Source organism: Ogataea philodendri, assembly GCF_020536065.1.
Source record: "Ogataea philodendri strain CBS6075 chromosome Unknown scaffold1, whole genome shotgun sequence".
Lineage (NCBI taxonomy): Eukaryota > Fungi > Ascomycota > Pichiomycetes > Pichiales > Pichiaceae > Ogataea > Ogataea philodendri.
In genome coordinates, this window is record NW_025763889.1 from 231,327 (window position 1) to 253,240 (window position 21,914).

General features: G+C 47.8%; 16 protein-coding genes across 16 annotated transcripts; 8 read left to right on the forward strand and 8 right to left on the reverse strand.

The window, feature by feature from the left end:
• Nucleotides 1-69: 69 nt before the first annotated feature.
• On the forward strand, nucleotides 70-996 carry OGAPHI_001904 (uncharacterized protein; the record flags this gene model as incomplete). The annotated part of the gene is made up of 1 exon (XM_046202716.1): nucleotides 70-996. The coding sequence occupies one exon, from the start codon at nucleotides 70-72 to the stop codon at nucleotides 994-996; it is 927 nt and encodes a 308-aa protein (XP_046062564.1).
• Nucleotides 997-1,038: 42 nt separating this feature from the next.
• On the reverse strand, nucleotides 1,039-2,676 carry OGAPHI_001905 (uncharacterized protein; the record flags this gene model as incomplete). Its single annotated transcript, XM_046202717.1, has 1 exon — nucleotides 1,039-2,676. The coding sequence occupies one exon, from the start codon at nucleotides 2,674-2,676 to the stop codon at nucleotides 1,039-1,041; it is 1,638 nt and encodes a 545-aa protein (XP_046062565.1).
• On the forward strand, nucleotides 1,838-2,512 carry OGAPHI_001906 (uncharacterized protein; the record flags this gene model as incomplete). Its single annotated transcript, XM_046202718.1, has 1 exon — nucleotides 1,838-2,512. One exon carries the CDS (start codon nucleotides 1,838-1,840, stop codon nucleotides 2,510-2,512), a length of 675 nt encoding a protein of 224 aa, XP_046062566.1.
• An 87-nt stretch (nucleotides 2,677-2,763) lies between the features above and the next one.
• OGAPHI_001907 (uncharacterized protein) lies at nucleotides 2,764-3,588 on the reverse strand (the record flags this gene model as incomplete). Its single annotated transcript, XM_046202719.1, has 1 exon — nucleotides 2,764-3,588. The coding sequence occupies one exon, from the start codon at nucleotides 3,586-3,588 to the stop codon at nucleotides 2,764-2,766; it is 825 nt and encodes a 274-aa protein (XP_046062567.1).
• Nucleotides 3,589-3,708: 120 nt separating this feature from the next.
• On the forward strand, nucleotides 3,709-5,987 carry OGAPHI_001908 (uncharacterized protein; the record flags this gene model as incomplete). The annotated part of the gene is made up of 2 exons (XM_046202721.1): nucleotides 3,709-5,644; nucleotides 5,719-5,987. 2 exons carry the CDS (start codon nucleotides 3,709-3,711, stop codon nucleotides 5,985-5,987), a joined length of 2,205 nt encoding a protein of 734 aa, XP_046062568.1.
• On the reverse strand, nucleotides 5,694-7,613 carry OGAPHI_001909 (uncharacterized protein; the record flags this gene model as incomplete). Its single annotated transcript, XM_046202722.1, has 1 exon — nucleotides 5,694-7,613. The coding sequence occupies one exon, from the start codon at nucleotides 7,611-7,613 to the stop codon at nucleotides 5,694-5,696; it is 1,920 nt and encodes a 639-aa protein (XP_046062569.1).
• A 298-nt stretch (nucleotides 7,614-7,911) lies between these two features.
• On the forward strand, nucleotides 7,912-9,774 carry OGAPHI_001910 (uncharacterized protein; the record flags this gene model as incomplete). The annotated part of the gene is made up of 1 exon (XM_046202723.1): nucleotides 7,912-9,774. The coding sequence occupies one exon, from the start codon at nucleotides 7,912-7,914 to the stop codon at nucleotides 9,772-9,774; it is 1,863 nt and encodes a 620-aa protein (XP_046062570.1).
• Nucleotides 8,008-9,002, reverse strand: OGAPHI_001911 (uncharacterized protein; the record flags this gene model as incomplete). Its single annotated transcript, XM_046202724.1, has 3 exons — nucleotides 8,008-8,537; nucleotides 8,634-8,761; nucleotides 8,845-9,002. 3 exons carry the CDS (start codon nucleotides 9,000-9,002, stop codon nucleotides 8,008-8,010), a joined length of 816 nt encoding a protein of 271 aa, XP_046062571.1.
• Nucleotides 9,172-11,997, reverse strand: OGAPHI_001912 (uncharacterized protein; the record flags this gene model as incomplete). The annotated part of the gene is made up of 4 exons (XM_046202725.1): nucleotides 9,172-9,741; nucleotides 10,603-10,812; nucleotides 10,946-11,588; nucleotides 11,648-11,997. 4 exons carry the CDS (start codon nucleotides 11,995-11,997, stop codon nucleotides 9,172-9,174), a joined length of 1,773 nt encoding a protein of 590 aa, XP_046062572.1.
• On the forward strand, nucleotides 9,926-13,543 carry OGAPHI_001913 (uncharacterized protein; the record flags this gene model as incomplete). Its single annotated transcript, XM_046202726.1, has 1 exon — nucleotides 9,926-13,543. The coding sequence occupies one exon, from the start codon at nucleotides 9,926-9,928 to the stop codon at nucleotides 13,541-13,543; it is 3,618 nt and encodes a 1,205-aa protein (XP_046062573.1).
• A 58-nt stretch (nucleotides 13,544-13,601) lies between these two features.
• On the reverse strand, nucleotides 13,602-16,133 carry OGAPHI_001914 (uncharacterized protein; the record flags this gene model as incomplete). Its single annotated transcript, XM_046202727.1, has 1 exon — nucleotides 13,602-16,133. One exon carries the CDS (start codon nucleotides 16,131-16,133, stop codon nucleotides 13,602-13,604), a length of 2,532 nt encoding a protein of 843 aa, XP_046062574.1.
• On the forward strand, nucleotides 15,058-15,501 carry OGAPHI_001915 (uncharacterized protein; the record flags this gene model as incomplete). Its single annotated transcript, XM_046202728.1, has 1 exon — nucleotides 15,058-15,501. The coding sequence occupies one exon, from the start codon at nucleotides 15,058-15,060 to the stop codon at nucleotides 15,499-15,501; it is 444 nt and encodes a 147-aa protein (XP_046062575.1).
• A 46-nt stretch (nucleotides 16,134-16,179) lies between the features above and the next one.
• On the reverse strand, nucleotides 16,180-18,222 carry OGAPHI_001916 (uncharacterized protein; the record flags this gene model as incomplete). The annotated part of the gene is made up of 1 exon (XM_046202729.1): nucleotides 16,180-18,222. The coding sequence occupies one exon, from the start codon at nucleotides 18,220-18,222 to the stop codon at nucleotides 16,180-16,182; it is 2,043 nt and encodes a 680-aa protein (XP_046062576.1).
• On the forward strand, nucleotides 17,912-18,238 carry OGAPHI_001917 (uncharacterized protein; the record flags this gene model as incomplete). Its single annotated transcript, XM_046202730.1, has 1 exon — nucleotides 17,912-18,238. One exon carries the CDS (start codon nucleotides 17,912-17,914, stop codon nucleotides 18,236-18,238), a length of 327 nt encoding a protein of 108 aa, XP_046062577.1.
• An 85-nt stretch (nucleotides 18,239-18,323) lies between these two features.
• Nucleotides 18,324-21,779, reverse strand: OGAPHI_001918 (uncharacterized protein; the record flags this gene model as incomplete). The annotated part of the gene is made up of 1 exon (XM_046202732.1): nucleotides 18,324-21,779. The coding sequence occupies one exon, from the start codon at nucleotides 21,777-21,779 to the stop codon at nucleotides 18,324-18,326; it is 3,456 nt and encodes a 1,151-aa protein (XP_046062578.1).
• Nucleotides 19,996-21,318, forward strand: OGAPHI_001919 (uncharacterized protein; the record flags this gene model as incomplete). Its single annotated transcript, XM_046202733.1, has 4 exons — nucleotides 19,996-20,142; nucleotides 20,222-20,240; nucleotides 20,563-20,783; nucleotides 20,875-21,318. 4 exons carry the CDS (start codon nucleotides 19,996-19,998, stop codon nucleotides 21,316-21,318), a joined length of 831 nt encoding a protein of 276 aa, XP_046062579.1.
• Nucleotides 21,780-21,914: the final 135 nt, after the last annotated feature.

Sequence of the window (21,914 nt, forward strand, 5' to 3'; positions counted from 1 at the left end):
TTTCCCGGGGACACGGCCAAAAGGATAGCCCTCAGTATAAAACCCAATCTCGCCCCCGAGTTTACCGAAATGAGTTTTCTTGTAACCTTCAGGCCCGCGTTCTTCAACTCGTGGGGAAAGGCGACTGCGGCCGCTCAGTCTCCCGTCAGGCGCACGTCGCTGGTCGAGAGCCTGCTACAATTGTACAAGAACCAGGCTGTGTTGCTATGTCTGGAGAACCCAATAGAGAACGACAAAATTAGAGGGTATTATCTTGATTTGGGCAAGAAGTACGAAGAGAGCCACGCGAGACTGGAACAGGCGTCCAAGATGGCCGAGTTCCGGTTTGTCAACTACTTGAAAGACGAACTGTATGTGCGTTCTGAAGAGCTGGCACAAATTGCTACCAAGCCGTCAAAAGACGACCTTTCCTGGTTGAAAGACCACTACACCCCGAAAATCCACTCGTTCCTGGAACGGTACCATTTTGAACGCATCGAAACAACATTCAAACTCAGCAACTACCTGCATAACGACTCGCTAGTGCAGACCATTGGTGCGCGCCAACTGGTCGACAACGCCTTAAAATACACCCAGGACGTGCTCCAACTGAACGACTACCCGGTTCCGCAGATCATCGTCAACTCGAGCTCGGACTCGGCACAGCTTCATTGTGTTGCTCCGCAAGTCCAGCACGTGCTATTCGAGATCCTCAAAAACTCCGCCATCCCGGCCCTTCGCACCAACACCCCCATCACACTCAACATATACCAAGACAACGGGTCCACGGTGATCAAGATCTCTGATCATGGCGGGGGAATGACGCCAGAAATTGCATACAAGATCTGGCAGTTCCACTTCACCACTGCCAAAGAACAGAATAAGGACGAGGTCAACGGGTTCGGAATGGGCATACCGCTGTGCGCACTGCTCACGAAATTCAACAAGGGCAAGCTCGACATCGTCAACCGACTTGGCGATGGAATCGACGTGCTTGTCAAGCTGCCTGTCGCGTGAAAAAACTTGGTGATGCACTCTGTATTTATCAGCTCTATAAAATTATAAATACATAACTCTGGTTCGCCTTTTCGCCAGGCGTTCCTCAGCGCTATTGGCCGTTTTTAGGTGGATAGCACCATCGTTCTCACACAACACCTTGTCCTGTAGAACGTAGTAGTCGTTGTTTATGGTGATTCCGCAAACAGAACACTTGAGGCAGTGCACATGGAACAGCTCGCCGTGTTCGTTCGACAGACACTCTCCCTCAATACCCGATCCACAGTAGGTACAGAGTGATCCGTTCTTCTCGTGAAAGTGGAGCTCGCAGTAAGGAGCGTCCTCGTGGACGTAGCACGACTCTCCCTTTTTGAACGGCTTGCTGCAGGTGTTACACGAAAAACACTTGCGGTGCCACTGGCCCGACAACTGCTGGTCCTTCGACCAGATGGACTTCTGGCCAGATGCTATAGGCAGTCCGCACTGTCTGCAAGGACCTTCGCCCGGGTTATATTTCACGACCGATTTTGGCTTCATTGGCGATACTTCGGGAGCAGCCACGTTCAACGGTTTCTCTGGCGATAGCACAGAGTTCGGGCTCGTTGTCCCAAGTCGAGACATTCTGTTGCTCATCTGCACAACGCTGTCGTCGTACTCGGTGTCCTCCTGGATGGTGGACATGTCGTTGTTTTCCTCCTTGGAGTTGTAGACCTTGAATTCGGGCGACTGCATGTTGTTGAGCCTGTGGATGTCCTGTGCATTGTAGATGGTTGGGCTAGTGCTCTCTGCCTGTCTGGAAGCCATGGATGGAATCTGAACATTACCGGAAGGAACAGCAGGAGTTGGCGAGAGCTCTTTACGCATGGACAGCAGCTGTGCAACGGAGTCTTCGCCCGTTTCGTACTTGGCATCGAACTCGTTGATCGACGAGCTGGCATCTTGGAAATCGTCCTCGGTGCTGGTAAACGAGGCCTTGGACCGAGGGGTGTCTGGGAGTCTTGGAGAAAGCTTAGAAGGAGTGGACGCAGTTGGAGGAGCACTTGCAGTGTCAAAAATGGGTTCGGAGTCGGGAGTCGGAGTTGTATCTGGACTGGCCGGGGTTGTGGTGATGGCCGGGGCGGCGATCTTGTTGCTAGGCCCCAAATCGGAAGACTGCGAAATTCCAGAAAATTGTTTCGAGTGTCTTGATGGACTAGCACTGTGGGATTTTGTTCCGTTGATGGCAGTTTGGGTCTGGTTGAGCCTGGAAAGGTCTGCCATCGATCCGTTGCGGCTGCTGTCCATCGAGTTCGTGCCGAGCTGGAATTTGGCCGGTCTTTGTGATTGGGCTGCTGGGAGCACCGCGCCAGCAGAAAAATTTCGGTTTTTTAGCTGTTCCAACTTGGTGTCGAGAGGGAGAGAGTTGGAGCTGAAATGGGCGTTATCCTGGTTCATTTTGCGCTGGATCTCCGAGTCCGACTCGTGCTGTTTCTGTGCAGCCAGGTTTCCTGGGGCTGTGAAGTTCCGATGGCCGTCGAACTTGGGGGTCTGTGCCTGATCAGGACGGTAAACGTCGAACCCAGCTCTTTCCATGACAGACTTGACGCGTTTTGTCGTCGTCAGCGGCGGAAATGCAGAGTGGAACCGAACCTGAGGACTACTGGACCTCATGAACGTAGGCAGAGACTTCAGCTCTGACGGTTTGAGATCCTGATAGCTCATGATGTAGTGACGGGTAAAAAAAAAACAAAAAAAACTATCTATATGTAAATACAAATTTCATCGTGGCGAGTATGCAAAACATTTTCGCTAAGCATTTTCCGAATCCAATTCAAGCACCAGAGAGTTTTGCTGTGTTTCGAACTTGCGACTCATCCGTTTGTAGATCACGTACGTCACAATGACAAACGCCACTGGGGCGATCACCATGTTGAGGATATCCACCAATTTCGTCTCGGTGGCCTCTCCGTCCTGGGCCAATTTCCGTAGCTGGTAGCCAACATATAAAGGCACCAAGAGTTTTGGCGAAGTCACGAATGTGGCCCCGGCAAATGTGCTGAACCCAAGCGTGGGGATTGCGGCTAGTGCCCCGTTGGACAAAGAGTACGGCAGGGGACACAGTCGCACCAGACACATGACACCGAAGTTCTGCCAATAGGTGGCCTCCTCGTCGTTGAGTGCAGACACGAAAACCCCGATCTTGGGCTCGTGGCGAATGCACCACTCCGAATACTCGCGCAGCCAGTTCTTGCAAACCAAGAACGACGCGCTCGAGCCGGCCAGAGTGGCAGATGTCAGCAATGGCCAGCCATGGAACCCGTAAACCATTCCACACAGCACCGACAAAAAGGAGTACCCAATCACCGGCGGGAACCCGACCACAAACACAAGCGCAAACAGTATCGCCTGGCCCTTGATCCCCCACCCGACCCACACGTCAGCCATGTCCACGGCCTTCTCCAGGATGCGTTTGTGGTAGATTACCGCAAATATGCCTGCAATTAGCCAGATCAGCGCAAATACGACGACCGCGATTTGCTTCACGAGCGACAGTTCCCGGTACCGGTCTCTGGTCTTTAGCAGCGTTGCACGGCCAAACTCGGCCGCAGCCTCAAACTCACGACGCAAATCCATCGCCAAGACGCTAACCTAACAAACTGCGGTCCACTTTATTTTGGTGCTGCACAGCCCGAAGGTGTGCGCGACTTGGCACAAATTATTTTCAGCCCCTGATCTAAAAAGGTAGCTGCTTAGATGGTTTCGAAAAAGCTGCAAAGGCTGGTTGGGTTCACAGTAGTGTGCCTACTGGGCTTCTATACGTCGTTATTTTGGTACGAATGGCACGCCAGCGACTCGGAGGTCGACCTGGTAGACTACGCACGATCTGCCGTGAGTGGTCTCCTTATTGCAAATCAAATTAAAGAACTCTACTTCAAAGGCGGTTTCAAAGAACCGCTCGGCGCAAAAGACATTAGAAACATGCTGCAGGAGGAAAACAGAAGATACTCGGAGGACAGAGAGATCGTGCTCAAGCAGACTGCCGATCGCACACGGTACCGGCCGATCCCTGTGGACTCGTCGGTCCAGAAGGTGTTTGCGCAATTCTCCAAGGTTCTCAACAAAAATAAGATGTTATTCCCTCACCCAGAACGTGGAATCACTCTCAACGGGAAACCGGTGATTTGGGAGACGCAATTCGAAGAGATCCCGTTCAACGTTCTTTCCGAAAATAAATTGCTGGATCTCATGTCGTTTGACGACGAGTTCCTCAACGACCTCACACGCAAGCACAAAAATGTGCTTGCCAGTCTTCCCAAGAAACCGGTCAACTTCTTCAAAGGCAAGGGCTATGTGATGTCCGGTGGAGGCTGGTACACGTGGTTTTCGTACTTGTCGATCATGGCTTTGCGAAAGACCGGGTCGGTGTTGCCTGTTGAGGTGATCCTACCTGAGGACGGTCACTATGAGCGCTTACTTTGTGACGAGATATTCCCCAATGAGCTGAATGCCAAATGTATCAAGCTGTCTGACGTGCTGGGCCAGGAGACACTTAACTCCTTGGGAGAACTCAAAGGATACCAATTTAAGTCGTTCTCGATGCTTGCCGGCTCGTTCGAGCACATGATGTATCTGGACTCGGACAACTTTGCTGTTTCCAATCCCGACCCATTGTTTGACTCTGACCTTTACCAGAAGTTCGAGATGATTACATGGCCCGACTTTTGGCGCAGAACAAGCTCGCCATTGCTATACAAAACTCTCGGGATCAAAGTGAGCAACTACCCAATCCGCCATCTGAACGACTTCTTCACGCCTGTGGAGAAGTATGTCTCCGACAAACAGATGATCGAGGTCGAAGACGAGCTCAACTTCCACGACAGGAAAGGTGCGCTCCCAGAGTGGACCTCTGAGAGCGGCCAGTTGCTGATTAACAAAAAGACGCACTTCAATACCCTCTTGCTTTCGCTTTACTACAACTTCAACGGTCCGGCCGGGTACCATCCTCTTCTCTCGCAAGGAGGAGCGGGCGAGGGTGACAAGGAGACCGTGGTGTTGGCAGCACACGTGCTCAAGAAGCCCAACTACCAGGTGTACAAAAAGCCTGACAAGTTGTACGGAACGTTCATCAAGAGCGCCAACTTTTTTGTCGACTCGACAATCGTCCAGTACGATCCTGTCATTGACTACGCTATCCTGAAGAATGCTCTTCAGAAGAACATCAAGAGCATGGAAGATCTGAAAGACTCGTATGTGTACAGCTACATGCACACGTTTGGCAGTATTCCATTTGATGAGAACCCTGGACGGCCGTTGTTCTACCACATTCACAACCCTAAGATGAATCCGTTCGAGTACGTTGACCGAGGCCTGTTCACCGACCCTAACGAGAAAGTCATCCGCAATTTCGGTAGAAACTACGCCCAAATCGGGTTCGACATCGAGTACTGGATCTGGGAGACCGTCACCAACACCTTGTGCGAGCGCAAGGTGGAATTCTTCTGTTTCCGCGACATGGACATGGCCAAAATCTGTGACAACCAAATGATCAGAGATAGATTGGAGTATTTGAAAACCACTGGAGAAGACGGTTTAAAGGATTATAAGCCATTTTCGTTCGATCCTGGTGAAACTGATCCCGAACTAGATTCGTTCATCTTGCAGAAGATCAAGGAAGGCTTGGATTACGACCGTATTAAATGACATAAATTTATAAATAAATCGATCTTAAATATACAGGATTAGGGTTGCAATTTTTTCAACGAGTCGATGGCCATGTGGCGCACTTCCAGATCGCCAACGGTGCGGAAGATGTTGGCAACGACGGCTTTCAGTTTGTATTTCGTGGCTGCCTCCGCGACAAGTTGGTGGTCTGGGAGATTGGCGAGGTTTTGAAGAATGTAGAATCCACGGAGCAGCTTATCAGAATCATCCGTATTGGCTATCAGTTCAAACAGATGGTCAATAAACAAGTTGGATGTGGAAAGCATGGTTGCAATCAAATCGAAGTCGCTGGAATTGGCCAAGATATTTAGCACGGCTAGTTGTGATTGTCCGTCTTCCAAATCCATCAGACGAATAAGAGTCTGAAAATTCTTGAAGTTTTCATCCTTCTCAGAGCTCCAATTGAAGAATTTCTCCATACATAGCGGCGTCATTATGAGATTTGCAAGCAGCTCCAACACAGAGCGTCTTATTTGGACGTTAGCGGAGAGCATCAGGTTCCCGATGGCTGGCCATCCTAATTTAACTGTGAGCAACTTTACATCCATTCCATCGACAGATGAAATGTTTATCAGCGCGATCAGTGCATTAAACAATTCAGGAGGATCAATTTCAACTTGAGATAATGGGCTTTCTGTTTTTGTTCCGTTCAGTTCAATGTCGTATTGTATCACCGGCTCCAACAAGAAAGGAACAGGCGTGACAATTTCGGATTTTGTGAACAAAGCGTTTGGGTTACTGCTCACTAGAATGTTGGCCAACGTGTTGATGGCCATCAGTCTTAGAGCCGGGTTGTCAATCGGTTTCTTGATGTGTAGTTTGTCTTTGTAATCGATATTCTGTGAGCTGTTAACCAGAAAAGTAATCACCGTGTGATAGCCACCCTGCTGAGCAAGCTTGGGTCTGGCCTGCTTGACTGTAGAGATATTATAAATCAGCTCAATCACTTTCTCCTGGACTCTGGTGGAAACAGATTTAAGACCGGTGATCTTGCCAATCTTTTGCGAATCCACAAGATACTCGATGAACCGCACCAACTGCGCTTCATCGTCTGGCTTTTTGTGCATATTTTTAAGTTGGCTCACCTGGTCTTTCTTAGGGATATTGGTTAAATTAGCAAGCACACTGACTACACCGTACGGATCAGACTCCAGATGTGTCATTAGCTTGCTAATCAACTGGTGGTTATCTCTCATTGAGCGATAGTTCAGCGACAAAAACGCGAGACCTTCGATTCCATTGGCGATATTCTCATCCAAAGCTTTGGTGAGTACTGTTTCGAGATCTGATAGCGACAAAGTTTTATGGTCGTTGAACGTTTCTTTCTTGACGTTATTCCATACCTTCAGGACCACAAGAGCAGCAGTTGAGCTGACTCGCAAGTTTGGTCTCTCCAACGCCCGAATCAGTGCCACCATGTACTGATCTGCAATTGGAGCACGGCAAAGCTCGTCGATACAAGCAGCCGAGAAGAGGTTCAGCAGATCGAGATACTTCGAGTCCTGCGCGGATCCATTGATAATGTCTGTGATGTCGGCGGTAATGTATCCGATGAGAGTCTTGTTTTGAAGAAACAGTTGATGACAAATGGTGGGGGCGATGGTGAACGAATGGGCCAGTATCTTTAACAAATGAGGTTTCGAGTCGATTTCCATCAAATCTTCTAGCGCGTCGGCAAACGTCTTGTCGTAATCAGGGCTTTGAACCGATTTAAGCAGGATTAAGATCGCCAACGCGTACGATTCCACATCGTCGTAACAAAGGAACCGGATCAGAAACGGAATCAGCCCGACCCCATCGAGCAAATGTCCACCCAATTGGGTGTACAAACGCTTGAGCGAGTCAACCGCGTTCTGCTCATCCTGCTCCCGACAATTATTGGCCTCCAAATTGTCCAATAACCGTTTTAGATCATTTTTCCACGTTTTCAGATCCATTGATTTCCCAGCTAAATAAAGTCGCAAATAATTTAGTAGCAAAAATCTGTCAATTGCAGGAACCCTTAAATCGTGGCCAGCGATTTGCAATTTAACAAACAAGCATAAAACGCCCACTCTCTTTAAGTTTAGCGCCTAAATACACAAGTGCTCCTTGTTCCAAAGCAACAATTCCAAGTCTCGTCCCTGTTGTGCTTCCCCATGGTTTAGCTGAAGAGTCTGCCAATTTATCAAACGGCTCTTTGTCTTTTTATACACTTTGAACCACGTAATAAAAAATCTTGGTACTATCGAAAACATGAAGAGCTTACTCCTTGTGTTGGCCTTTTGTTTCGAACTAGCAAATGCCTTCTACCTTCCCGGTGTGGCCCCCACGCCTTACAAGAAGGGTGATTCAATCCCATTGTTGGTGAATCACATAACGCCATCGATCAACCCCGAAGACAGTTCGGCAAAAACGTACCTTTATTCGTACGACTATAATTTCCCAAGATTCCATTTCTGCCAGCATCCAGATGGCCCAGAAAAGCAAAGCGAGTCTCTCGGCTCTGTGATCTTTGGTGACAGAATCTTCAATTCGCCATACGAGCTCAAAATGCTGGAAAACAAAACATGCATAACTTTGTGTTCGGATATTTACTCCAAGAGTGATGCTGCCTTTGTCAACAGAAACATCCGTGCAGGTTTCAAGCACAACTGGCTTATTGATGGGCTGCCGGCAGCCAGAAGAATGTTGGACGAGCAAACCCAAACCACTTTCTACAACTCTGGTTTCCACATTGGTTTCGTGGACGACGAGAATACTCCTCATCTTTACAACCACCACGACATCATCGTCGAATACCACAAGAGAAAGGAGGACGAGTACCGTGTTGTGGGTGTTATTGTCAACCCTAAGTCCATTAATCAAGGCTCTGATGTCAGCTGTGCTCCTCAGGAAGAGAATCCAGTCACTTTGAGCCAGGAAGGAGAAACTGGTGTCACATTCACCTACTCAGTCTATTTCGTCGAGTCTCCAACCGTCTGGGCAACTAGATGGGACAAATACTTGCACGTTTACGACCCTAAAATTCAATGGTTCTCGCTGGTCAACTTCTCCATTATTGTGGTCGCTTTGTCCATCATCATGTCGCACATTCTCATCAGAACTTTGAAGAACGACATTCAAAAATACAACGAGATCAATTTGGATGACGACGTGATCGACGAAATGGGATGGAAATTGGTTTACGGTGACGTTTTCAGACCTCCAAAGAACCCAATGCTTTTGTCGGTCCTTGTCGGTTCTGGTTTGCAATTGCTCCTGATGGCCTTGAGCACATGTGGATTTGCCCTGTTTGGTCTTCTTTCCCCATCAAACAGAGGTTCTCTTGCCACTTTGATGTTCATCTTGTATGCTGTCTTTGGATCTGTTGGTTCTTTTACTTCTGCATACATCTACAAGTTCTTCCAAGGTGAGGACTGGAAGACCAACATGATCTTGTCACCATTCTTGGTTCCAGGAGCACTGTTTGCATTCTTCATCTTCTTCAATTTCTTCCTGATCTTTGCCAACTCATCAGGAGCAGTTCCAATCGGTACCATGTTTGTGATTGTGTTGGTTTGGTTCATCATCAGTATCCCACTGTCTTGTGTTGGTTCTCTTCTTGGATTCAGACGCCAGGTCGTCAAGGTTCCTGTCAAGGTGAACCAAATTCCAAGACAAATCCCTAAACAATCTTGGTACCTGAAGACTTCTAACATGGCCTTGATTGCCGGTATCTTCCCATTCGGAGCAATTGCCATCGAGATGTACTTCATCTTCAACTCTCTGTGGTTCAACAGAATCTACTACATGTTTGGATTCCTGTTCTTCTGCTTCGTGCTCATGATCATCACAACTCTCCTCGTGACCCTTCTGCTCACCTACTACACCTTGTGCAACGAAAACTACAAGTGGCAATGGAGGTCTTTCTTCGTTGGCGCAGGTATCTCTATCTACGTGTTCTTGCATGCTCTGATTCTGTCGAAATTCAGACTTGGTGGCTTGACCTCTGTGGTTCTCTACGTTGGCTACTCCTTTGTCATTTCGCTTGTGATTGGACTTTTGTGTGGTTCCATTGGTTTCCTTGGTGTCATGGTGTTTGTTCTGAGAATCTACAGTCAAATCAAGGTCGACTGATCACTGGTCGTCAATCTCTGTATTGTAATTAGAAAATCACATCCTATTCTTTTTAAATCGCACTTATTACGTAAACGAAAACTGCTCCAGCTTTTCCTCGGGACCCGAGATGGGTTGAAAAAAATAATGTCAAATAACTAGTCAAATTGTAATGTCGGAAGAAAATCCAGTCGAGGTGGAAACTATTCAGCTTACAGTGAAGCTGCCGGATCCAATTAATCAGATAGGATTCCAGGTCAGCTCAACGGACGCTGTTCAGGACATCGCTCAGACTTTGAAGATCGTGAGCCCCACGCAGCATCATACTTCTTTTGTTCTATGTTCTTTGGAAGGACAGGTTCTGGACGATGAAACAATTATTGGAGATATTTCCAGCTCTGGTTCGGCCACTGTGGTGTTGAAGAACAGTCCATACACCGAGAAGAGTGCCAGAGAGCATTTGCAAAGAGTTCGAGAAATAGTTTCGTTGGATCTGCCGTTGTTCTACGGTTCGTTGAATGACATCAGCGGCGTTTCCTCGGGAGCTTCCACTTACAGCCAGCTTGATCTTGATCCAGTGACTCAGACCAAAGAGTCAGAAGATTCGGAAAACCAGGAGGTTCCAGATTCGGTCAAGAGGAACATCATCGACACTGTTGACTCCATATTGATCCAAAAACCAGTAGCAAACTCTGCCAACAAACCGCTGAAGCTGACTCCTGGTTTGCGTTCTTTGAACATTTCAGCATGGACCCCGCCATCTCCACAAAGAGTTCTGAAAGGTGATCTGCTCTACTTGCAATGTCAGACCCTAGAAGGTGAGAGTTTCCAGATCACAGCTCATGTTACGGGATTTTTCGTCAACAGCTCGTCTGTGTCGAAATTCGACGGATCCCCGCGGAAAGTCACATCTGCAAATGGTAAACACACCAGAACCTCCAGAGACCACTCGTTGTTGAGCTTGCTCAAGAGTCTTTCTCCAAAGCTCGTGGAACAGCTCGAAATTAATGCAAAAATCTTATCGGAGAATATCCAAGATACCTTCTCTGTTCCAACTAACTCTTTGCTCGACAATCCATGGTTGGTGAAGGAAGAGTCAACACAATACCCAGACATGGGTAGAATCCAGGAGAACTATATTCTTGGTGGTGCCGACGGAGCAGATCTTGCAAAGGACTGGAACGACGAATACCAGGGCAGCAGAGATTTGCCAAGGACCAACTTGGTTGAGATCATGGCTCGTGAGAGGCTGTTGAATAAGACCGGGTTCGACTTCACCGTGCAGGCCATCAAGGGAGCCATTTCCGTTGTCCATGGCGATGTTACCCCAATGAATCCCGGCGACGAGCCATCGCAGTTGGTGTACCTCAGAAACGGCATTTTCTACTCTCTGGGTGTTGATGCTGCAGGTGACTTTGAGCGTTCCGGCGGTGACGAGGCCGCTAGGGTGGCTGCTGTCAAGGATCTCAATGGAGTCCGACTCTTGAACAGACTCGACTTCAACGATGTTTTCCACTTGTGTACAGCCGTTGTTGACTACTGTGGACACCGTGTGATCTGTCAAACTCCAGTTCCCGGAATCTTCGAGGAACCTGTGTCTTCTGAGGAGGAGTCTGTTTCTAGAGTTATTTACGGTAGCTCTGAGGCCCGCACCCAACTTAATGGCGACCCAAAGATTGGTGAAAAATTCCAAAAGATTGCAGAGGCTTTCCATTTGAAGCCTCACAAGGCATGGACCGTGAATGGTGACCAGGTTCAGGACATTGTCGTCTCGATGGACACCAAGGGAATGAAGGGAACTGACGGAAGAGACTACATTATTGATCTCTACAGAACTACTCCGGTTGATATCGAGTTCATTGAGAAGCATTTCACTGGTGCTGACGATGCTTACCCACACAGAGAAGTTGTCATTCGCCATGAGGCTGTGGAGGAATGGTGGAGAAGAAGATTTTCTTTGGCCATCAAAGATAAGTCTGAATCGTTGGACAAAGAGACCAAGGAGTCTGAAAACGGCGAAAAGCCAACCTTGGGTGTCGACATGTCGGAATTGACTTTGAACCCAGATGCTTTCTGTTTGACTTCTGCTCCTACGCCAGAGCTTGCTGAAGAATTGCAAAGGGACGAGCAGAGAGTCAGAGAGGTTTCCAAGTTCGTGAGTGAAGTTCTGCTTCCTGAACTGGTTTCTGAGCTCGAGGTCTCCGAGGCGTACACTCCAATCGATGGTAAACACCTGACCAACATTTTACATCGTCATGGTGTCAACGTCAGATACCTGGGAGCCATGGCCCAACTGGTGGAGACCAGGAAAGATGTTGTGGCCAGAGAGGAGGAGGAAAGACTCGAGAGCCTGAAGGAGGAGACACTTATTGAGAAGACTGATGAGGAATCTGACGAACAGGAGGCGTCCAAGCTCGATGCCACTCCTGTTTTGAACGTTTTGGACGCACTTTACCGTGCCACTGTCCAGGAAATGATTGCCAGAGGTGTTAAGCATGTTCTCAGGAAAGTGTGCAGTTCTGTTCCTGTTACTCTTGTTCCTTACGTGATTGCTCATTTCCACAACTGTCTATTGGGTGTTGAGGGCAAGCTTGATATTGACGAGCTGCTTTTGGAGAGCTTGGGTCCTGTTGATATTCTAGAGTCCAGCAAAGACGAGGTCCGCTCACTGGTTTCCAAGGAGGTGTTCATTAGATACAGATACACTCTTCCAGAAGAATGGCCGGTGCAGCCATTATACCTGATGAAGGAGATTGCTCACAAGTTTGGCATTCAATGGAAGGACAGACGGTACGCGTTCAGTAAGGAAGAGTTTGTGCAAGAGAACAGCAAGAAGGCTGCAACCAAGCCGCAAACTACATTCACCTCGGAAGACGTTATTGCTATCGTGCCGGTTGTCAAGGACTCGATCTACAACTCTTCCACTGCAGATGAGATCTGGGAAGCTGGACGTGCCAGACTAAAGAAAGGCGAGCCAGAGGGACTTCAGTTGTTGAACGAGTCGATTGAGGTTTACGAGCAAGTTTACGGGGCTATTCATCCGGAAACTGCCACTATCTACGGACAGCTCGGACAGATCTGTGTCGACAAGGATATGGGTGTTCAAGCTTGTGAACTGTCCCGTAAGTCTTTTAGAATTCTTGAAAGAACGCGGGGAATTGACTCTTCTGACTCTATCCTTGCGCTGACCCGGATGGCTCTTGTCGAGGCTTCGCATGGCGAGCACCTAAATGCCATCAAGCTTCATGGTCGAATTCTCAAGTACTGGTTGACGTACTTTGGAGAGTCGCACATCAACGTTATTTCCGGACTGTCTGCCATTGCAATGATTCTGCAAAACGTCCAACTGCACTCGCAGGCGGTTGATGTGTTTAGCAAGGCTGTTGAGCTCAGTGACAAGTACGTTGGAGCAGAGACGCAGATGTCTGGTCTGTTGCGGTTCCAGCTCGGTCAATCTCTAGTGTCCTTGAAGCGGTTCGTTCTTGCTGGCGAGCAATTGGAGAAAGCGTCTGCAATTTTCCGTACCACGCTCGGAGTCAACGACAGAAGCACTCGCGAGGCCTCGAAATGGTCTGCCCAGCTGAAGGAGTACATCTCTGTGATGCAGAAGCAAGGAAAACAGGCAAAGTCGCTGGAAGCACAGATGGCCAAGAAGGCCCACAAGACTCCGCTTCCGTCCAAGAAGAAGTCTGTCACTCCAAATCCGGAGATTGCAGAAAAGTCTGTTGACGAGATCATGAGGTTTATCGAGGGCCAGCCTAAAAAGTCCAAGAAGAAGTCCAAGAAATAGATACTTGTATATACCACAGACATTGTAAATAGAGTTTTCTAACTTTACAGGAAATTACTTACTCTTCGATGTCGCCGTGCTCCCAACATCCTTTGTGCTGGGCCTTTGCTTTGGATTCGAGCTTGAGCAGAGCCTCCTGCTCTGTTTTCAACAGCTTCTCGAACTCACTTAGCTCTTTCTTCACGATACCCAGTCCGTTCGAAACGAGCTCCTTGTTGATGGTCCATTGCGGGTCGTTGGCAATTGTCTCCGGGTCGTACAGCTCCACGTCCATCTCGATTCCTGAAACAGGGTTGTGGAACGTCTCGCAGGCAACCAGCTGTTTGTCCAGAATCAGGTCTTCCAGGAAATACACAGCGTCCTGATGGTAATCGATAGGATGCTGTGGGGGAAGCTTCACCAACGACAGCTGTGCAAGGTGTGCTTGTGGCTTCAGCACGCTGGTTGCAAAAGTGGGTGGCAGCTCGCGCAGGTCGGAAAAGGCAACGGTTTCTGTGTTTCCGTAGTCAATGTGACGGACTTTGTACTTATTAAGCTGGCGGTCAACGGTTTCCACAACGACTCTGTAGAACTTGCCGTTCTCAGAGAATTTGGCTGCAAGAACAGCTCCAGCCTTTGGAGCTTTAGCCAGAGTTTTGAACCCGGACGAAGCAGCATGGAACTGTTTCATGAACGGAGAGAGCTTTTTCTGCTCCTCGTTGAGAATATGGAAACTGATACCGTCGTAAACGTCGGTGATCAGCACATCGTAATACTTTCTGTCGATGCTGAGCTTCGAAAACTGTTGGACAGGCGCCTCCTCCTGAGTGTAATTTGCCCAAAGTCCAACTTTCTTAGCCCGGGCCTCTTCCTCTGCCTGCAAGAACTGAGACTCGAACTTGGTTTGTGCCAGTGATCTGTCGTGGCACTCAGCAAATCCCTGTTGCAACAACGACACCTGGAAAGGCACATTGGAGTTGGCCAAATATAGGTTACCAATGAAACCTCCAAACTTGTCAACGTTGTAGATATCCACATGGACGTCTCTTTGATAAGCCTTCTTGGAGGTGTACAACAACGCTTTCTCAGAAAGTTCGTTGTCTCCCTTGGTATTGGCCAATCCACCAAGAACAAGCGTTAGCTTGAACCCTTCACGAGGCACAGAAACTTTGAATCTGTTGGAAGCGCTCACATGCTCCACGATTCCTGGAATCTTGGTCCGGTTCTGGAGAGAAAATAAATATGGCTTTGCTCTGACTGCAGATTCGGAAGCATCCACAATTCTATCTGGCTCTGGAGCCTTACCATGGAGTCCCTTCTTGGCCTTGATGGCCTGAGACTCGCTCTCGATCAAGGAGTCCCAGTACTCAGGCTTCTCGTCTCCCTTGTGTTTCAGGACAGTGGCATATCCACTCGAAACAACCAGATCAGATAAGTTTTTTCCGTCGCTGAAAAACACGCTCACCAAAGCACGCTCGTCCAGCTGTTCGGTCTTCGGTCTGACGGACTCGACAACAACCTTGACCTGTTTTCCGATGGCCTTGGAACGAACAAACTCTCTCGCAGCTGCAACAAACGGAGCAGACTCTGGATCAGATTGTCTTGGTCCTCTCAAGAAAGCCAATTGCACAGTGGTCTCCGTATCGTCCTTCAGTCTGATCACAAGGGTGTCCGCAGAGATCACTCTGGCGACCGTTCCGTTGAAACTCTTGCTAGTTGCGTCCGAGTTGAACTCTTCGTTTTTCCACAAGTTCTTCTTTGCTGTCTTGGCAAGACGCTCGCACTTTCTCAGCTCGGACATTTCGTTGGCACCAACCAAGCTAGATTGCCAGTCGCAGACCTCCGCCAGACCGTCCTCGAGGATCTTCTTGGAAATGTTTCCAGCAGGGTGGATGACCTCTGCCACCGAAATTCCCGTGGAAGACTCGCCCAAAATGCTGATCTTGACATTGCGAGCCAATAATCTGGTTTCCACATAGATTTTGGCCTGTTCCCCAAACGGCTCGGCAGGCTGGTCTGAGAACGCAGTCCGAGGCGACTTAACACCGGCGATCAGAACAGAAAGCACAACGTGTTTGGACTTGGAAAGGATCACACGGACCATCAATCTGTCTCCGCTTAAAACTCTCTCCACAATTGCGTCCAATGGGGTGGACCGGGACTTTTCCTTCTGAGAAGCGGTCAATTCGTTGGAAATCTCAAGAGATGCGAGCTTTGGGTTCCATAGACCCAGCTCCTGCTTGCGAGCTCTGGCCTCGATTGGTTGCAACTTGACAGTTGGCTCGTCATCGAAAATGCCCGGTCTCAGCTTGACAGCTCCTTTTTCCAACAAATACGAGATCAGCGATGGGAACAAAGGAGTCGACAAGTCTCCAAACTCCTTGCCTGACTGGCTGGTGTACAAGACCCAGAATTTGATCTCCTTTCCAATTAATAAAGTTCGAAGCAGCTCTCTCGCCTCAAAAGCGTACTTCTCTCCCGAACTCAATTTCGGGCTCTGGACGTACCCCAAGGTCAAGGTGCGCTCCGCATTGGACCCCTTCAGGGGAACCAGCACAAGAGTATCGGCAGAAAGAACGTTCTTCACACGTGCTCCAAACACAGTCGACATATTATCGATAATAATTTTTCATGGCGCACCTGTTTTTCGGCAAGATTCACGGCTGTGCATCGATACCTAAGCTTTTCTTCAAGCCCAATAAAAGACCGTCATCTCGATGTAGCCAGCGCGATACCTCTGGGTCTTGCAGCTGTTCGATCTCTTGCTCGATGCTTTCGACCAGAATTTTTGTTTGGGTGGGTTTTGAAACAGGGTCGAGCTCTCTGGCAGCAAGGATCAGCCACAGTATGGACTTTCTATATCTGGTATGACCGAACGAAGCCAGGTCGGGAATTTTGAGTTTCATTGGATTCTCTTGCTCGTAGTAGGACTCCTTTGCTGGAGCGGATACGCGTCTCTCTGGCTTGTTGTATGTGTAGTATATGCATGCCAATCTCTCCATCAACACGGCAGTTGACGTGCTTTCCAGTAACTGCGAATCGATCAGTTTGATAAACAGCTTGATGGCCTCGTCGTAGTACAGTTGACACGCCGAGCTCGACGATTGTCCATGCAGTGCCGACGATTGTCCAAGAACGACAAAAAGCTCGGCAATCACAATCACCAGCCGTATGCTGTATGTCTTCAAATTGAATCGAGACAGATAAGAGTAGTACGAGGAATCAACCATAGGGTTGATAACCTCCGATATCATTTTCCCTGTGATTCCATTTGTGTTGGTAGCAGCCGTAGACTTATCTAACGGATTAACTTTGTTGCTTGCTCCGATTAACAGAGAAACTATCATGAATTCTTGCAACGATGCCAAATAATTGTATGCCTTGTCGGTGAGGAAATCTTTTTTCAGTAACTCGTAAGTGGTGTAAGAGCTTTTGTAGTCACGGATCATGAAGCTCCAGTCGGCCAGTCTTCTTATTTGCATTTCTGGAGCAGATGCGCTATAGTAGCCTTCCCTCTTGTTGAAAGAAGATCCACTTGGTTCTGGAGCAGCATCTTGTACTTTCTCACTTCCATTCCCGCCAAACGAGAAAAACGACTTTTTGGAGTTTCCACCTCCCCATTTCTTTCCGGCGTTGAACAGTCGTCCGGTAAAACTCTTCCGAGGAACAACCAGCTCTTCGGTCCATAACCTTATGTTTTTCTCCATGTATGGTAGTAGCTGTTTGTAAAGAATATCTATGATCTGCTCATTAAACGTTTCGTGAATCTGTGCAGGAATCTCTCTCTGGATAGATCCTGTTCGGTTCAGTTCTTCGCCCAACTGGGCAAATAATGGCTTCTGCACCTCCACCTTGTCTTCTGACTGGTCTAATGGAACAATTACGCTTTTCGTGCCCATTTGCAGCTTCAACTCCTCTTGCAACCTGAGTCCCTCTTGTAAGGTTTTCTCGGGATCAACAACGATCAGGACCAACTCCAGCATCGTCTCGACATCCAGCCATCCTGGATAAACGGCTTTTTTCCACCCGTTCAAAGTTTCATTCACATCCTCAAGAGAATCTGTTCCCGAAACTACATACAGCTGCATGACGGGATGGTTGAAAAACTCGAACGGCGAGATTGTTGTCGAGGAAATGGATTTTGTGAGCAGCTTGTAATAAATTGAATCCCGGGCGACTTTGGTTTCCTGTTGATTTTGGCTGGAAATTATCACCGAATCGACATCCTTGATATGATCGTTTATAAAAGGATTCAAGGCGCCCAAATTATACAGCTCTGTGACGGGAAAAGATTGACTTATTGACTCCGATGAGTTCAATAGCCCACTACCGCCCACACTGAGTCGTCTAACCTCTAATAATGACTCCTGATCGCGCAACTGTTCCGAAATGGGGCTGACAAACCGCACTGTCAGCTTGGAAGAAGAACGATATTGTGAAGTTATTCCGGTATCCTGTTCTATCAATGGTTGTTCAAAGCACCTCAAGAACTCAAGAAAGTTGACAAACCCCAACTCAGAAGCCACAGAGTCGGACTTTCTCGTTGAAACAACACTGATCTTTGGACAGAAGTTCTGCACAATCACCTGCTTACAAACCAGCGAGGGCACTCCTTTGGTATCTGGTCCAACAAGCTCGTACACAGACTCATTATATGGCGATTTCAACCCAAAGTCGACGTTCGCTGGCTTCTCCGACATGGGCCCAAATCACTAGTTTAACGATTAAATTTATTATTATTTCCTAGTTTTTATTCCGACACGACAATCAACGATCGGTGTCTATGCAATTAATATACAATTTACGAAACCTTGGCCTTGTCCATGTTGTTGATGACCTCGTTAGGCGGAACAGCCTGCACCATTTTGTCCTCCCCGACTCTGGATTGGAGTGGTGCGGACCGCGTGCTTCTGTTGGTCACGTAGTAAAGACCTGCTCCCGCCGCTGTTAAAAGTAGCATGGTACCAACAGACAGTGCCAGTCCGACACCAGCCACTTGGCCGGTAGTCAGATGTTGCTTATTTGGTGATTTTCTCGGAGACGATGATGAAGTTGGGCTGCTCGTTGGAGTACTCGTCGTGGTGGTGTTGGTTTTGGTGGTGTTGGTAGCATAATTGATGGCGGTGAAACTTTTGACCAATCCGGTAACATTTGCATTTGAGGAATTGAGGCTTTGACCGGAGATAACCAATGGCGTCCATGAGTGTCCGTTGTACGCAGCTACATGCGCTTTTCCAAACTCCGACGAAAGCAATTCCCCAGAAACCAGAAGAACTTGTTTGTTAAGGAAAGACGACGAGGAGTTCACCAGCTCGATATCCGAGAACGAGCTATTGCTTTCAAAGTCAGTGTCCAGACTCTTGTAGGAGGAGCCATTCACATATCCGAGGGATGTTGGCGACATGACCACAATTGGATCCTGCAGTGTCTTTCCTGCAACTGCAAATCTCTGAATGTTATTTGGTAGCTGAACGTTGTCCAGACGATCTGCAGGCTCGACAGACGTGCTGTTGAGATTTAACACTGCAAATGAGGAGTTTGAAAAGCTTCCACTAGCCAGAATCTGCAGTGTGTCCAAGTATTGAAGATGCGTCACCTCGCCAGAAACTGGATTCTTCGGCTTGGAGAAGGTTTTATTCCCCGGACTAAAGAAACAGAGATAGTCGCAATCGTCAGACGTGAAATTTCCTCCAACCACTATGCTGTTGTCCTTAGGGTTTGCACTTAGCGCGAGAATCTTCCCATTCAGCTTGGATGGTAAGAAGTAGGTAGACTTGGAAGTGAGGTTGTATCCCAAAAGGCCGCTACCAGAGGAACCGTTGATGGTAGCAGTTCCGTCAAAAGCTGCTAGAATCAGATCTTTGTAGCTGTAAATCAGTCTCACTGCCGAGTCGTTGCTAAAGTCAATGTCTGGGGTTGAGCCGTTGACAAATACCAAATTATCCTTACCATCAGTGGTTGTGAATTTTCCTCCAAGAATTAGACTCTTATTCACATACAATCCGGAGTGAACGTTTCCTGATTTGATGATATCCACTCCGGCAAACGTTCCATTTCCAATCTGTGCAATGTCAATGGCCTGAGAGTCGTACTTGACGATTTCTCCAACAGCGTATGTGACGTCGTTTTGCTCTGCTGTTTTCGAGATATTGAACTCAGCAAGATCAAAAGTCCTCCAGCTATGAGTGGTGTAATCATACACCGAGGTGTTTCCTTGTGAGCTCACCGAAACATATTGAGAAGAGTTGTATGCAAATGACGAAGCAGTGAAAGGATGGCTGAAAGTTTCCAGTTCATGGAACGATCCGTTGTACAAGTCCAAACTGTCGTCGTCTGCAACCACCAGCGAGATATTTGACAGTGCAATCAACTGGGAAATTGGTTGCTCATTATCGGTGATATCCTTGAATTCAACATCGTCAAGGTCCACACCAACGAAGTTGTCTCCGTAGTCAGAAGAGAAATCTCCTGCAATGTACAAAGTCGAGTTCACGATATCCAGTCCGGTGATGTTGGCGTTCTCTGTAAGGTTGCTTCCAATCATGTCAATTGAAGAGTCTCCAAACGGACCTTTAGATCCAGGATGGTACTCAAAGAGGCCATTAAGTTTCACTTTGTTGGTCTGCTTCACTTCAAGACTCACAAATTGGATATAAACAGACTGCGAAACGAGTGTCACCTCGTCGCTATAAAGTGCAGATTCCAAAGCCACGCGAAGGTATGGCTGAGAGCCGGACTCCATGTCAACGTATCCTGAGTAGATTATGTCATACTTCATCTCATTGTTGGTTTGGTAAATGGATTTTGTGCTCAGCATACCAGTACCATCATAAAAGGAAGCATTCACCACGCCACGCGAATCGCAGGTGTTATCTTCCAGACACCCTGGCGTGTAGAGATACACCATGTACTCGCCCGAATACGTGATATTGAGATCGTACTGGGTACCTTGTCCATCAATGTCCGAGGATGAAACAGTGGTTGTTAAATAGCCATCTGAAGATTTCCAGTCCGCATCTCCGAGTGACGAGGCAGACGAGTAGCTTCCGGTAGAAGAACATGTAGGTTCGTTCAAGCTGTTATTGGCGTAGATGGTGGTTCCGTATTGGAAAAGCTCCAAACCAGCGAGTCCTGCTTGATTACCGTAATTGTCCAGCACTTGAACAGAGATCTGATCAACCTGGATCCCATTAACAAACACAAATTCCTGGTAGTTCGCGCCGAATCCTACCCATCCAGCAGATACATTGCTCTCTGTGGTGTAGGAATTATCCTGGATCTCACCAACATGGTCGCTCAAAGATGATGAGAGGTTGCTATTAGGGAGCAGCGGACACCAGGCGTCACAATAGCTCGTTTCAAGACTCTGCGGGTCGATATACGACAAGTTCATGATTCCGTTTGCCGGACTCGTTGTGATTCTGAATAAACTGACTCCGTCGTCGCCCGGCAAGTTGTACAGTCTTATCTTTGATGGTTGCACAGAATTTGGTAGCTCGGCCGACCAGGTATCGTGTTTCTGCGCGAGCCATTCGCTGGACTCGGACGGACAGACTATGCTATTTGGGTCTGAGTCTGAAGAGCTTGAGATCTGCGCGTATTTCAAGCTGATCAATTGGTCAGGGTCCACTATAGTGGAGTTTGTGCTATTGGTACTGAGTAAGCGAGAGTTTCCAATGGAATCGAACTGTCCACCAAAGATGATGCTGTTGTTGTTGCTATGTATTATGCTGTTGACTGTTCCGTTGAGTCCTTCAAAGGGAGTGTTTGATAATGTGTTGTTCGACCGGTTGTAGACCACAACACCAGTGTAGTTATTGTAGGAGAGATCACCTCCAAGATAGATGAGATTGTCGTCCAAAAGAACACTGTTCACTGTTCCTTCAACGTCTTCCCAATTTTCAAGTTCTGTTGTATTTTTAGAGTCCACGTTGTAAATGTACGGCTGACCGTCCTCCAAGTAGATAAACGAGCTGTTGTCTAAACTAAAGACATTGGATGCATCTGTGTTCTTCAACTCAACGATCGAGTCATTGTGAGCACTCAAGGCCCATATACCACGGTTTCCCGTTGTCAAATTGTACTTGGTCACATCAGAATAGTTGGATATCGAATCAAATTGGCCGTAGAAAAACACAGGCTCCAAGATTGAAGGCTGATCCAATGGAGTGGTGTCAAAAACCGCTCCGTAGGACGCTTGCATCCATTGGAGCATCTGGGGAATTAGCAGGTGGGAAAGTCTCATGGAGAAAGTCATTCCCTGTGGCCAGGATCTTTTTCTTTGGATTGTATTGCAGAATATCTGGAAATTTTCAATACCTCGTTTTTATATTTCCCAAAGCGGTAAACAGTAAACATAAAACGGTTTACGGTTGCATGCAATAATTTTTCT